This window comes from Callionymus lyra, chromosome 2, assembly GCF_982586985.1.
Source record: "Callionymus lyra chromosome 2, fCalLyr1.hap1.1, whole genome shotgun sequence".
NCBI lineage: Eukaryota > Metazoa > Chordata > Actinopteri > Syngnathiformes > Callionymidae > Callionymus > Callionymus lyra.
The window spans coordinates 31,426,809-31,440,672 of NC_141819.1; the positions used below are offsets into that span (position 1 = coordinate 31,426,809).

Sequence of the window (13,864 nt, forward strand, 5' to 3'; positions counted from 1 at the left end):
TGAGAGGTCTTGATAGTATGTGTGAGAGGTCTTGATAGTAAGTGTGAGAGGTCTTGATAGTAAGTGGGAGAGGTCTTGATAGTACATGTGAGAGGTCTTGGTAGTAAGTGTGAGGGGTCTTGATAGTACGTCTGAGAGGTCTTGATAGTACGTGTGAGAGAAAAACTGAATTCTGTCTCAAACGGCCCCTCATAACAAACTGCAAATTTTGCACCTGCTGCCCTTTTTCTTCACCCCAGTTCCTATGCTTTCATGCATAGTTGAGTCGCTTGGCCTTTTTTCCATGTCTGAGGAATGGCTTCTTGGCTCCAACTCTTCCATGACGACCACTCCTGGCCAGACTTCTCTGGACAGTAGATGGTATTCCTTTTGACCCACTGGTTTCTGCCAGTTCTGAGGTGATGGCACAGCTGGACACCTATTTCAAAGGGAATAAGCTTGATTTGTCTTTCATCTGCTGCACTAAGTTTTCTTGGCCGACCACTGCGTCTACGATCCTCAACATTGCCTGTTTATTTGTTCTTCTTCAAAAGAGCTTGAACATCTTGAAACCTCAGTCTGCTTTGAAATCTTTGTCTGGGAGAAACCTTGCTGATGCTGTAGAACTAGTTGTTGCTGTGCTCAGTCTTGCTATGACCTGTGACATCAAACTGTCTTCCACAACCTCACCCAGTTTTAAGCTCCTACACAGCTGTAACTTTTTCACTAAAAGACTGTATTTCAAACTACTTGTGAAATTGATGATCATTAGCACCTGTTTGGTATAATTGGTTGATCATACACTATAATCTTAAAAAACCCATGACTTTGTGCAAATGTACCTTTAAGAATTGATGCTGGTTTGAGCCACAATTTGTAAATTGATTAAAAAAAACAAAGAAAAAAAACAATTATTATTTATAATTTTGAAAGCATTCTTAGTTTACAGCCTTTTTTCACACCTGGCTAAAACTTTTGCACAGTACTGCATAGATACCTTTTCACTTCATTGGCTGTATATTATTATTCTTATACATATAATGATTTTAATGTCAGCCTAAATATAAGTGCTGTAAATAGCATCCAAAATTGTAATAATACTCATCATTTTATGTCACAGAATCTAATAGATTAAAGTACCCTTAAGTGGGAGATGAAGCAAACACAAACACCAAAATATGCAATTTATTTGAAAGTTTGTGGAAGAATTTTATTTGTTGGATCAGCCCAGTCATACATCTGTAAATTAGTAACTATCATGCAATCATTACTGCCACCATGTTGATGATACATGCTCAAAAAAGTTCAACCACTAGCTAACCACCACCAAGAGTAAATATATTAACCAATAAACCCAATATTGGTTTGAATTGTGTAATGTGTAACTTGACTATTTCAGCCAAGAGAACTGAAAAAAATCAGGACTCATCTATGGGAAGGTTTTTCAGGAAATCTTCGATTTCAGTGCACAAGTTGGAGTTTCTTTGAAAACGCTCCCTCAAGAACTTGATGCTGTTGTCGCGGAAGAATGACTGTGGTTTCATTTCAGCTGCTTTCATGTGGTATTCCACTGATCTTCTGTATTCTTTACGAGTGAAGAAGAGAAATTTGGCATAATGGTTGAAAAGCATTTGTTTGTCTAGGTCATCAAGATCTCTTGCTAGAAGTTCCTGGTACTTTTCATCTCCTACCTCCGGATCTCTACATCCTTGTATGGCTGCAAGATTAATTTCCTTTACCAGGCAAGTGTCAGGGTACAAAGCAATCACTTCCTGGTGAAGGTTTATGGCCCTGTTCATTGTTGCTCGGTGTACATATATCCTCTTCCTATTGCAGTTGGTGATCTTCCAATAGTAGCAGAGTGCTGCACACCTTTTCAGGAAGCGTTCATCTGGATGTTCTCTCAGGGCTTCTTCTGCCAGCTCAACTGCCTCATCAATGGAGAAGGAAACTCTTAAAATTGCTTTCAGACCACTGTAACTACTGACAGGGTTTCTTAGAACCAGCTCCGCCATCTCTCGAGCTTTGTCTCTAACATCTATACCTTCTTTTCGTCCATAATGAAAGTGTTTGATTGCAATGTACACATTCTCTGGATCCTCATGTCTGGTACGTTCTAATCTCTGCCTGACGTCATCTGTCAGTGGAAGCTCATGCTTCTGAGCTCTGACTAATGCTAAGACGAGGGAGGTCTTCCACTCCACCCGCTCTGGTTCTCTCTCAATGGCAGCCAGAAAAAGTTCTTCAACCTTCTTCAGATGGTCGTCGACCAATGTCATCAGTGTCCAGGCCTTCTCAGCAGTCACCTCTGCGTGCAGGTCATCCTGGCTCACATTTGGGTGTTGACTCCTCAGATCTTCAACCTTTGATAGGTATCGCTCACTTTCTGGCTGGTGTCCCATGAGATGGTGCAACCAAGCCAGGTTCCCGTAGTTCACCATCATCCAAGGACCCTCTTCAGTGTGTCTGCGGTTGAACTCCTCTGTGGCCAGGTTAAGAAACCTCAAGGCCTCTTCATCTGAGCCCAGACGGTGATGAAGGTAACCCAGGAGGTTGTAGATGTGAGGCAGCCAACAGTTCCCTTCATCTGTGCCGATGTCCTCCAGATCATCCCTGACAACCCATGGCTTGATCTCCTGGACGAGTTCCTCCCATGTGAAGTGACACTGCAGGGTCTTCAGTCTGGCCTCCATGTTTGTCTGACTCTCACTGTTGGAGACAAGTCCACACTTTAGTACCACAGTGTTGTGTGTCCGTGTGTATTTGCAATCATGAAACTGTGTAATCAACTTTAATTATTGTTTATTGCTTGTGTGTGTTTTTATATTTCTGTCAGCGCTAGTGTGTTCCTTCTTTAAAAATGAAAATTAATAACAATAAATTAAATGTGTGTGCTTTAAAAGAGTTAAGTGGAGGGCCAAAGGTCATGTGTAAAAGCCAGTATGTGTGATAGAAATAATGTTTAATGGCGTCATGTGTCACGTGACTTTGTGTTGAGACATTGTCAAGTTGAGTTTTCTTACTTGTTTCTAAATCTTTTAGCTGCAAATCACTATATAGTTAGTAATATAACAAATTACGTTATACCTCTGTGTTTGTGTCTCTTGCGTGCGTGTGTATATGTGTGTCTTTGTGTGTGTGTGTGTGTCGAGTAAATAGTAGACAAACAATACTACTCTTACTTAATACTATGAATCATAAAGATGATTATTTTTATATTTAAAAAAATCAATATATTTGAGTTATAAATGTAAATAAACTCACCTCATGATTGGTCAGTTTTCATCTTCACTCTTAGTTTGTGTTTTCTTGTCAGTGTCTGGAGATCAAAAGCCACTTTATATGGAGTCAGACCAGGAGGTGTTGAGTCTGCTCACTGAAGGGTCACTCTGTGCAGACCCGGCGGCATTGGCGGGCATTAGGGGGCCGTGCCCGCCCCCAGGGTCAGCCGTGGCCGCCCTGGCAGGAAGGTAGTTTTTTTTACATAAGAGTGGTCAACCCTCTGCCCTGTCGAACAAAGCCAGAGCGCTGGCCTATTACATGTGATGTAAATGTACAATGTTGTAGCTCAACTCCTTAGTTATTTCCATGAGAGAACACACAACAATGCTACAGCAATCCGGGATTCAAAATGTGTTTCGTTTATTATCTTCTCCGATCTCTCAACAAAAATCCATCAATGTCAAGAGAACAGCACACCCAAGTGGTCATTAGGTTCCACTACAGTTATTGTTATCATTAATGGTTACAGTTGCTTATAGAGTCAGTAACAGTTTTGGTTTTCAGTATGAACATCCGTAATACCCTGACGAGATAAAGGTACAAGGAGAGCGAGCAGGAAGCAGCGCCATCCATGTCTACTGAAAACACAAGCACTGAAGTCAACCTGAACACTGGAGTGAACATTTAAACTGAGAGAGTAGCTGCAGCTAAAGTCTGTACTTAAACTCACCATGATACCTGCCTTGGACTTGGTGAAAGTTCAGTATTGTTTTTATCTTTTAAAAACAAGGCTCCTGTAGAATGACTAAATAGCCTATATTTTCATGTTGGTCATTTGGTTCCCTTTAAAAAAAGATATTTTTCAGCAACTAAACTTCATCAAGTAGTCAAACAGATCACACATCACACCTCACATGATTTTGTTGAATAAGATGAAAACTTATTTGATGGTTCAATCCAGTGCTCAGGTTGACTTCAGTGCTTATGTTTTTAGTAGAAGTGAAGCTGTGGTGCTTTAGATTAATAAATGGGCACAGCACTAAACTTTGTTGTTGGTTTTTAGTTTTTTTAGATTTTGGGATCAACCATCACTTTTTAGTAATGGGAGAATTATTTATCTGTACTGTGCGAGTCATCCCAGAGCCATTGTGCAGCCTGAAGCCAATACGTTTTTTGGGTTGAAAAGTTTGCCCCCCTGAAAAAATGTAATGTTTTTCTGCAGCTGGGTCTGACTCTGTGTTAGTTTCTATTTCACTGAACTGAAACTGAAACTGCTCAGAATCCTTGTGAATGTATTTTTATGTGTTTAGTTTTTAGAGTAGAATTATTTATTACTTTGCTGTATTTGGTAGTTAATCACCATGTTATTTTGTTTGTTTGGCATTTAACTTTGTTGTTGTGTTTAGTGAATCATGAAATGTTCAAACGATTCAACAGAAAACTTATGAATTCCTAAAACCTTTCTTAATTTGAACAACCACAACACTTTCTCCTAAATTTCAGATTTCATACATTTAATGTCTTTTCGAAATAAAACAAATCAAGCTTCATGACAAGACAAACATAAAATCCTCCTTTATTTCTTGTCTTGACTGATTATTGTACATGAAATAAAACCCAGAGAGTAAAGTTCATGAGAAGCTGTGTGAATTAAAACAAAACATACAAGAGACAAGATAAGACATAATTTTCATCGTACAGTCATACATTTGTTCAATAATAGGAATACACTTGGCTTTCATTCTGGTAAAACACAAACACACTTATCATGTATATAAAATCTCGATTTGTTGGCTCTTTATGAAAGTTAAAGTGAATCAAATGTGGGTGAGAGTCGGGACATGAACGTCTCCGAGGAACGTGTAACTTGACTATTTCCTCAAGAGAACTGAAGACGGAAAAATCAGGACTAATCTGTGAGAAGCTTTTCCAGGAAATCTTCGATTTCAGTGCTATTTCGGGTTTTTCGATTATTTGCACTCTTCTTCAAGAACTTGATGCTGTTGTTACGGAAGAATGATCGTGGTTTCATTTCAGCTGCTTTCATCTGGTATTCCACTGATCTTCTGTCATTTCCAAGATCATAGTGGAGAAATCTTGCATAATAGTTGAAAAGCATTTGTGTGTGATTATCATCAAGATCTCTTGCTAGAAGTTCCTGGTACATTTCCTCTCCTACCTCCGGATCTCTACATCCTTGCATGGTCGCAAGATTAATTTCCTTTACCAGGCAAGTGTCAGGGTACAAAGCAATCACTTCCTTGTGAAGGCTTATGGCCCTGTTCATTATTTCTGCTGGTACAGCGTCGTTCTTATTGTACCAGATGATCTTCCAATAGTAGCAGAGTGCTGCACACCTTTTCAGGAAGCGTTCATCTGGATGTTCTCTCAGGGCTTCTTCTGCCAGCTCAACTGCCTCTTCAATGGAGAGGATTTTTTTGTAAACTCTTAAAATTGCTTTCAGACCACTGTAACTACTGACAGGGTTTCTTAGAACCAGCTCAGCCATCTCTCGAGCTTTGTCTCTAACATCTATACCTTCTTTTCGTCCATAATGAAAGTGTTTGATTGCAATGTACACGTTCTCTGGATTCTCTTGTCTGGCACGTTCTAATCTCTGCCAGACGTCATCTGTCAGGGGAAGCTCATGCTTCTGAGCTCTGACTAATGCTAAGACGAGGGAGGTCTTCCACTCCACCCGCTCTGGTTCTTTCTCAATGGCAGCCAGAAAAAGTTCTTCAACCTTCTTCAGATGGTCGTCGACCAATGTCATCAGTGTCCAGGCCTTCTCAGCAGTCACCTCTGCGTGCAGGTCATCCTGGCTCACATTTGGGTGTTGACTCCTCAGATCTTCAACCTTTGATAGGTATCGCTCACTTTCTGGCTGGTGTCCCATGAGATGGTGCAACCAAGCCAGGTTCCCGTAGTTCAACATCATTTAAGGACCCTCTTCAGTGTCGTGTCTGCGGTTGAACTCCTCTGTGGCCAGGTTAAGAAACCTCAAGGCCTCTTCATCTGAGCCCAGACGGTGATGAAGGTAACCCAGGAGGTTGTAGATGTGAGGCAGCCAACAGTTCCCTTCATCTGTGCCGATGTCTTCCAGATCATCCCTGACAACCCATGGTTTGATCTCCTGGATGAGTTCCTCCCATGTGATTTGACACTGCAGGGTCTTCAGTCTGGCCTCCATGTTTGTCTGACTCTCACTGTTGGAGACAAGTCCACACTTTAGTACCACAGTGTTGTGTGTCCGTGTGTATTTGCAATCATGAAACTGTGTAATCAACTTTAATTATTGTTTATTGCTTATGTGTGTTTATATATTTCTGTCAGCGCTAGTGTGTTCCTTCTTTAAAAATGAAAATTAATAACAATAAATTAAATGTGTGTGCTTTAAAAGAGTTAAGTGGAGGGCCAAAGGTCGTGTGTAAAAGCCAGTATGTGGTAGAAATAATGTTTAATGGCGTCATGTGTCACGTGACTTTGTGTTGAGACATTGTCAAGTTGAGTTTTCTTACTTGTTTCTAAATCTTTTAGCTGCAAATCACTATATAGTTAGTAATATAACAAATTACGTTATACCTCTGTGTTTGTGTCTCTTGCGTGCGTGTGTATATGTGTGTCTTTGTGTGTGTGTGTGTGTCGAGTAAATAGTAGACAAACAATACTACTCTTACTTAATACTATGAATCATAAAGATGATTATTTTTATATTTAAAAAAATCAATATATTTGAGTTATAAATGTAAATAAACTCACCTCATGATTGGTCAGTTTTCATCTTCACTCTTAGTTTGTGTTTTCTTGTCAGTGTCTGGAGATCAAAAGCCACTTTATATGGAGTCAGACCAGGAGGTGTTGAGTCTGCTCACTGAAGGGTCACTCTGTGCAGACCCGGCGGCATTGGCGGGCATTAGGGGGCCGTGCCCGCACCCAGGGTCAGCCGTGGCCGCCCTGGCAGGAAGGTAGTTTTTTTTACATAAGAGTGGTCAACCCTCTGCCCTGTCGAACAAAGCCAGAGCGCTGGCCTATTACATGTGATGTAAATGTACAATGTTGTAGCTCAACTCCTTAGTTATTTCCATGAGAGAACACACAACAATGCTACAGCAATCCGGGATTCAAAATGTGTTTCGTTTATTATCTTCTCCGATCTCTCAACAAAAATCCATCAATGTCAAGAGAACAGCACACCCAAGTGGTCATTAGGTTCCACTACAGTTATTGTTATCATTAATGGTTACAGTTGCTTATAGTCAGTAACAGTTTTGGTTTTCAGTATGAACATCCGTAATACCCTGACGAGATAAAGGTACAAGGAGAGCGAGCAGGAAGCAGCGCCATCCATGTCTACTGAAAACACAAGCACTGAAGTCAACCTGAACACTGGAGTGAACATTTAAACTGAGAGAGTAGCTGCAGCTAAAGTCTGTACTTAAACTCACCATGATACCTGCCTTGGACTTGGTGAAAGTTCAGTATTGTTTTTATCTTTTAAAAACAAGGCTCCTGTAGAATGACTAAATAGCCTATATTTTCATGTTGGTCATTTGGTTCCCTTTAAAAAAAGATATTTTTCAGCAACTAAACTTCATCAAGTAGTCAAACAGATCACACATCACACCTCACATGATTTTGTTGAATAAGATGAAAACTTATTTGATGGTTCAATCCAGTGCTCAGGTTGACTTCAGTGCTTATGTTTTTAGTAGAAGTGAAGCTGTGGTGCTTTAGATTAATAAATGGGCACAGCACTAAACTTTGTTGTTGGTTTTTAGTTTTTTTAGATTTTGGGATCAACCATCACTTTTTAGTAATGGGAGAATTATTTATCTGTACTGTGCGAGTCATCCCAGAGCCATTGTGCAGCCTGAAGCCAATACGTTTTTTGGGTTGAAAAGTTTGCCCCCCTGAAAAAATGTAATGTTTTTCTGCAGCTGGGTCTGACTCTGTGTTAGTTTCTATTTCACTGAACTGAAACTGAAACTGCTCAGAATCCTTGTGAATGTATTTTTATGTGTTTAGTTTTTAGAGTAGAATTATTTATTACTTTGCTGTATTTGGTAGTTAATCACCATGTTATTTTGTTTGTTTGGCATTTAACTTTGTTGTTGTGTTTAGTGAATCATGAAATGTTCAAACGATTCAACAGAAAACTTATGAATTCCTAAAACCTTTCTTAATTTGAACAACCACAACACTTTCTCCTAAATTTCAGATTTCATACATTTAATGTCTTTTCGAAATAAAACAAATCAAGCTTCATGACAAGACAAACATAAAATCCTCCTTTATTTCTTGTCTTGACTGATTATTGTACATGAAATAAAACCCAGAGAGTAAAGTTCATGAGAAGCTGTGTGAATTAAAACAAAACATACAAGAGACAAGATAAGACATAATTTTCATCGTACAGTCATACATTTGTTCAATAATAGGAATACACTTGGCTTTCATTCTGGTAAAACACAAACACACTTATCATGTATATAAAATCTCGATTTGTTGGCTCTTTATGAAAGTTAAAGTGAATCAAATGTGGGTGAGAGTCGGGACATGAACGTCTCCGAGGAACGTGTAACTTGACTATTTCCTCAAGAGAACTGAAGACGGAAAAATCAGGACTAATCTGTGAGAAGCTTTTCCAGGAAATCTTCGATTTCAGTGCTATTTCGGGTTTTTCGATTATTTGCACTCTTCTTCAAGAACTTGATGCTGTTGTTACGGAAGAATGATCGTGGTTTCATTTCAGCTGCTTTCATCTGGTATTCCACTGATCTTCTGTCATTTCCAAGATCATAGTGGAGAAATCTTGCATAATAGTTGAAAAGCATTTGTGTGTGATTATCATCAAGATCTCTTGCTAGAAGTTCCTGGTACATTTCCTCTCCTACCTCCGGATCTCTACATCCTTGCATGGTCGCAAGATTAATTTCCTTTACCAGGCAAGTGTCAGGGTACAAAGCAATCACTTCCTTGTGAAGGCTTATGGCCCTGTTCATTATTTCTGCTGGTACAGCGTCGTTCTTATTGTACCAGATGATCTTCCAATAGTAGCAGAGTGCTGCACACCTTTTCAGGAAGCGTTCATCTGGATGTTCTCTCAGGGCTTCTTCTGCCAGCTCAACTGCCTCTTCAATGGAGAGGATTTTTTTGTAAACTCTTAAAATTGCTTTCAGACCACTGTAACTACTGACAGGGTTTCTTAGAACCAGCTCAGCCATCTCTCGAGCTTTGTCTCTAACATCTATACCTTCTTTTCGTCCATAATGAAAGTGTTTGATTGCAATGTACACGTTCTCTGGATTCTCTTGTCTGGCACGTTCTAATCTCTGCCAGACGTCATCTGTCAGGGGAAGCTCATGCTTCTGAGCTCTGACTAATGCTAAGACGAGGGAGGTCTTCCACTCCACCCGCTCTGGTTCTTTCTCAATGGCAGCCAGAAAAAGTTCTTCAACCTTCTTCAGATGGTCGTCGACCAATGTCATCAGTGTCCAGGCCTTCTCAGCAGTCACCTCTGCGTGCAGGTCATCCTGGCTCACATTTGGGTGTTGACTCCTCAGATCTTCAACCTTTGATAGGTATCGCTCACTTTCTGGCTGGTGTCCCATGAGATGGTGCAACCAAGCCAGGTTCCCGTAGTTCAACATCATTTAAGGACCCTCTTCAGTGTCGTGTCTGCGGTTGAACTCCTCTGTGGCCAGGTTAAGAAACCTCAAGGCCTCTTCATCTGAGCCCAGACGGTGATGAAGGTAACCCAGGAGGTTGTAGATGTGAGGCAGCCAACAGTTCCCTTCATCTGTGCCGATGTCTTCCAGATCATCCCTGACAACCCATGGTTTGATCTCCTGGATGAGTTCCTCCCATGTGAAGTGACACTGCAGGGTCTTCAGTCTGGCCTCCATGTTTGTCTGACTCTCACTGTTGGAGACAAGTCCACACTTTAGTACCACAGTGTTGTGTGTCCGTGTGTATTTGCAATCATGAAACTGTGTAATCAACTTTAATTATTGTTTATTGCTTATGTGTGTTTATATATTTCTGTCAGCGCTAGTGTGTTCCTTCTTTAAAAATGAAAATTAATAACAATAAATTAAATGTGTGTGCTTTAAAAGAGTTAAGTGGAGGGCCAAAGGTCGTGTGTAAAAGCCAGTATGTGGTAGAAATAATGTTAAATGCCTTCATGTGTCACGTGACTATGTGTTGAGACATTGTCAAGTTGAGTTTTCTTACTTCTTTCTAAATCTTTTAGCTCCAAATCACTATACAGTTACCTTTAATATAACAAATTGCGTTATACCTCTGTGTTTGTGCCTCTGTGCTTGCGTGTATGTGTGTGGATGTGTGTTTGTGTGTGTGTGCGTGGGTGTGTAGGTGTGTGTGTGTATGTATGTGTGTGGGTGTGTGTGTGGGTGTGGGTGTGTGTGCACGTGTGTGTGTGTGTGTCGAGTAAATAAAAAGTAGACAAACAAAACTACTCTTACTTAATAATAATAATATAATAATAATACTATGAATCATAAAGATGATTATTTTTATATTTAAAAATCAATATATTTGAGTTATAAATGTAAATAAGCTTACCTCATGATTGGTCAGTTTTCGTCTCCACTCTTAGTTTGTGTTTTCTTGTCAGTGCCTGGAGATCAAAAGCCACTTTATATAGAGCAGTGGTTCTTAACCTGGGTTCGATCGAACCCTAGGGGTTCGGTGAGTCGGTCTCAGGGTTTTGGCAGAGCCTCCGCCGCTGAGGTCCGAACACACCAGATATATCGTGGTAAATTCGTGATGACACGCCCAGCTGGGCCATCACTGGCCGCAGATGATAACGCTTCACTGTTTGGCTCATCAGTGCTGAATTGAGTGCGACTTTCGTGGTAGTACGTCGTATGATTTCTTTGTTCATATTTTAATCCATAGTCACTATGTCGGGCAAAAGAGGAAAGTGGTCGGACAAATATGTACAACAGGGATTCACATGTATCACGGAATGTGAATTTAATAATTGATTTAAATCGGGAAAAAAAAGGAAATGAAAACTAAATATTACTGAGGTGTTTATAAACTACACACAGAAAGAATGAGTTATAGAAAGAGGAATATTCTAACATTTTTGTTATTTGAAAAGCGAATTATTTCTGACCTCGAATGTTTGTATTTCATTGTACAGTTGTGTGTTATTAGTTAAACAGCTTCAGCCAAAGTAGTGATGGCGAGGTAGTTCTGTTTATTGACTTTATTTTTGAAAAAATAAACAAGTATTTTTCGAATCATGTAGCGAATGTTCATAAATGTACTTCATAACTTTAACGACAAGATTAAGTATTCAATTAAAAATAATCGTTTTAGAGGTAAGAAAAGAAAGGATACATCTAAGAAAGTGTAGTTAGTGTACAAGAGTATGACCCTAATGATGAAGAATGAAAGATGAAAAATAAAAATTGCATAGACATCCCTATCTTTGTAATTATATTATTACTAATAATACAATTTGTTGTGTTTAACGATGCTGAACCCAAGAGCAGACAGAGCCGATGTTCCAGAGAATACAAAAAGGGGTTTATTGAATAAAGGGGAAGCAGGTAGTGGAAGAGTAAGCCGGAGGGAGAGCGAGGTCGGCGAGCTGGAGTGAGTGATCCGAGTTACTGCAGGCAGAGGAACAGAAGTTAGATGAGGTCCAAAAAACAACAAGAGACTAGAGTACAAGAGCGAGGTAGCAAATACACTGAGCCAGTCACGTATAGTTACCACGGTTGAGTGAAGTACGATCTGTACTGTCTCTGGGGGGGAGAGAGAGCTGACGGAGACTGGCTTAAGGCGAGAGACATGGAAGGTGGGGTGAACGCGCATGGCTGGAGGCAGCTTGAGTGTGACAGCTGAGGGGTTGACGATGGAAACAATGGGGAAGGTACCAACAAAACGAGGGGTTAGCTTCTTGGAGCCAGTCTTTAAGGGGAGATCCTTTGAGGACAGCCACACCTGTTGGCCCACCCGATAGGCAGGAGCGGGAGCCCGGTGGCGGTCGGCAATGCGCCGGTTCTGCTCGGCGGAGCGCAGCAGAGCGGAACGTGCGACCCTCCACATCTTGCGGCAACGGCGGAGATGGTGTTGAACTGAGGGGACGGAGATATCCTCCTCCTCGGCGGGAAACAAGGGTGGCTGGTACCCCAGGGAACACTCGAATGGGGACATGCCGGTGGCAGCGCAGGACATCGAATTGTGGGCATACTCAATCCAAGAGAGATGGTCGCTCCATGCAGAGGGGTTGCGCGCAGCCACACAACGAAGTGCGGTCCCTAGGTCCTGGTTAGCTCTCTCAGCCTGCCCATTCGTCTGTGGTTGGAATCCTGAAGACAGGCTGACAGAGGCTCCAAGTGCTCGGCAGAAAGCCTTCCAAACTTGGGAGATGAATTGGGGACCACGGTCGGAGACGAGGTCAGTGGGAATCCCGTGGAGGCGGACGACATGCTGCACAAGCAGCCGGGCAGTCTCTGTGGCAGTGGGGAGCTTGGGGAGGGCAATGAAGTGAACTGCCTTCGAAAATCTGTCAACCACCGTGATTATCACAGTGTGGCCCCTAGAGGGAGGAAGACCGGTCACAAAGTCCAGGCCGATGTGAGATCAGGGCCGACCAGGAACGGGAAGTAGCAGACCAGCAGGAGCTTGATGGGAGGACTTGGCCCGAGCACAAACCGTGCAGGCGAGCACGAATGCCCAAGTGTCAGCGTCCATCGCTGGCCACCAAAAGTACCTCTTCAGGAGGGACAGGGTGCGGACCACGCCAGGGTGACAGGCAAAGCGCGATGTGTGGAACCACACCAGAACTTGGGAGCGAACCGCACTGGGGACGAAGAGACGGTTGGGAGGACCATTAGCCGGATCCGGTTCGGTGACTTGGGCCTCCCGGATGAGAGACTCGATCCCCCAGGTGACGGCAGCGATCCTGAGGCAAGAAGGGGATAGGATAGTGTCAGGGGAAGCCGGTGCGTCCTCAGGGTTGAACTGACGAGAGAGGGCGTCAGGCTTGACGTTACGGGAACCCGGACGGTAAGTGAGGGTGAAATTAAAATGCCCAAAAAACAGGGACCATCGGGCTTGGCGGGAATTAAGGCGCTTCGTTGCCTGGATGTAGGGCAAGTTCTTGTGGTCGGTCCAAACCATGAACGGTTGTTCAGTCCCCTCAAGCCAGTGGCGCCATTCCTCCAACGCCAATTTCACAGCCAACAACTCTCTGTTACCCACATCATAGTTGCGCTCAGCAGGTGCCAGCCGCCGAGAGAAAAACGCGCAGGGGTGAATGTTCTCGTCAGAGGCAGAGCGCTGGGACAGGACCGCCCCCAGCCCCGTGTCAGACGCATCGACCTGCACGATGAATTGCCTGGAGGGATCAGGTTGGATGAGAATGGGGGCAGACGAGAAAAGTCTTTTTAGATCCGAGAAGGCAGTCTCCGCCTCGGGAGACCAGGCAAATGGGAGGGCAGGAGAGGTGAGACGAGTGAGAGGGGCTGCAACCCTGCTGTAGTTCCGGATGAACCTCCGGTAGAAGTTTGCAAACCCCAGAAACTGCTGCAGTTTCTTGCGGGAATTGGGGATGGGCCAGTCTGTCACCTCACTGACCTTCTCGGGGCAGGTCCTCACTTGTCCGCTCGCTATGATGAACCCA

General features: G+C 42.4%; 2 protein-coding genes and 1 pseudogene across 3 annotated transcripts; all 3 read right to left on the reverse strand.

Moving 5' to 3' along the window:
* Positions 1-1,188: 1,188 nt before the first annotated feature.
* Positions 1,189-3,347, reverse strand: LOC148086539 (antiviral innate immune response effector IFIT1-like). The gene is made up of 2 exons (XM_087784696.1): positions 3,244-3,347; positions 1,189-2,688 (listed from the first exon to the last, which is right to left on the reverse strand). The coding sequence occupies exons 1-2, from the start codon at positions 3,246-3,248 to the stop codon at positions 1,398-1,400; spliced, it is 1,296 nt and encodes a 431-aa protein (XP_087640822.1). The 5' UTR covers positions 3,249-3,347; the 3' UTR covers positions 1,189-1,397.
* A 1,423-nt stretch (positions 3,348-4,770) lies between these two features.
* On the reverse strand, positions 4,771-7,078 carry LOC148086540 (antiviral innate immune response effector IFIT1-like; annotated as a pseudogene).
* A 1,407-nt stretch (positions 7,079-8,485) lies between these two features.
* On the reverse strand, positions 8,486-10,928 carry LOC148086541 (interferon-induced protein with tetratricopeptide repeats 5-like). 2 transcript variants are annotated; one of them, XM_087784701.1, is made up of 2 exons: positions 10,786-10,928; positions 8,486-10,122 (listed from the first exon to the last, which is right to left on the reverse strand). In XM_087784701.1, exon 2 carries the CDS (start codon positions 9,852-9,854, stop codon positions 8,826-8,828), a length of 1,029 nt encoding a protein of 342 aa, XP_087640827.1. In that variant the 5' UTR covers positions 9,855-10,122; positions 10,786-10,928; the 3' UTR covers positions 8,486-8,825. Both variants share the same exon structure in this region, with proteins under 2 accessions (XP_087640827.1, XP_087640828.1).
* Between the last annotated feature and the right edge of the window lie 2,936 nt (positions 10,929-13,864).

Coding starts and splice junctions, on each gene's coding strand:
- LOC148086541 (XM_087784701.1), bottom strand. CDS start 9,854: ATGATGTTGAACTACGGGAACCTGGCTTGGTTGCACCATCTCATGGGA.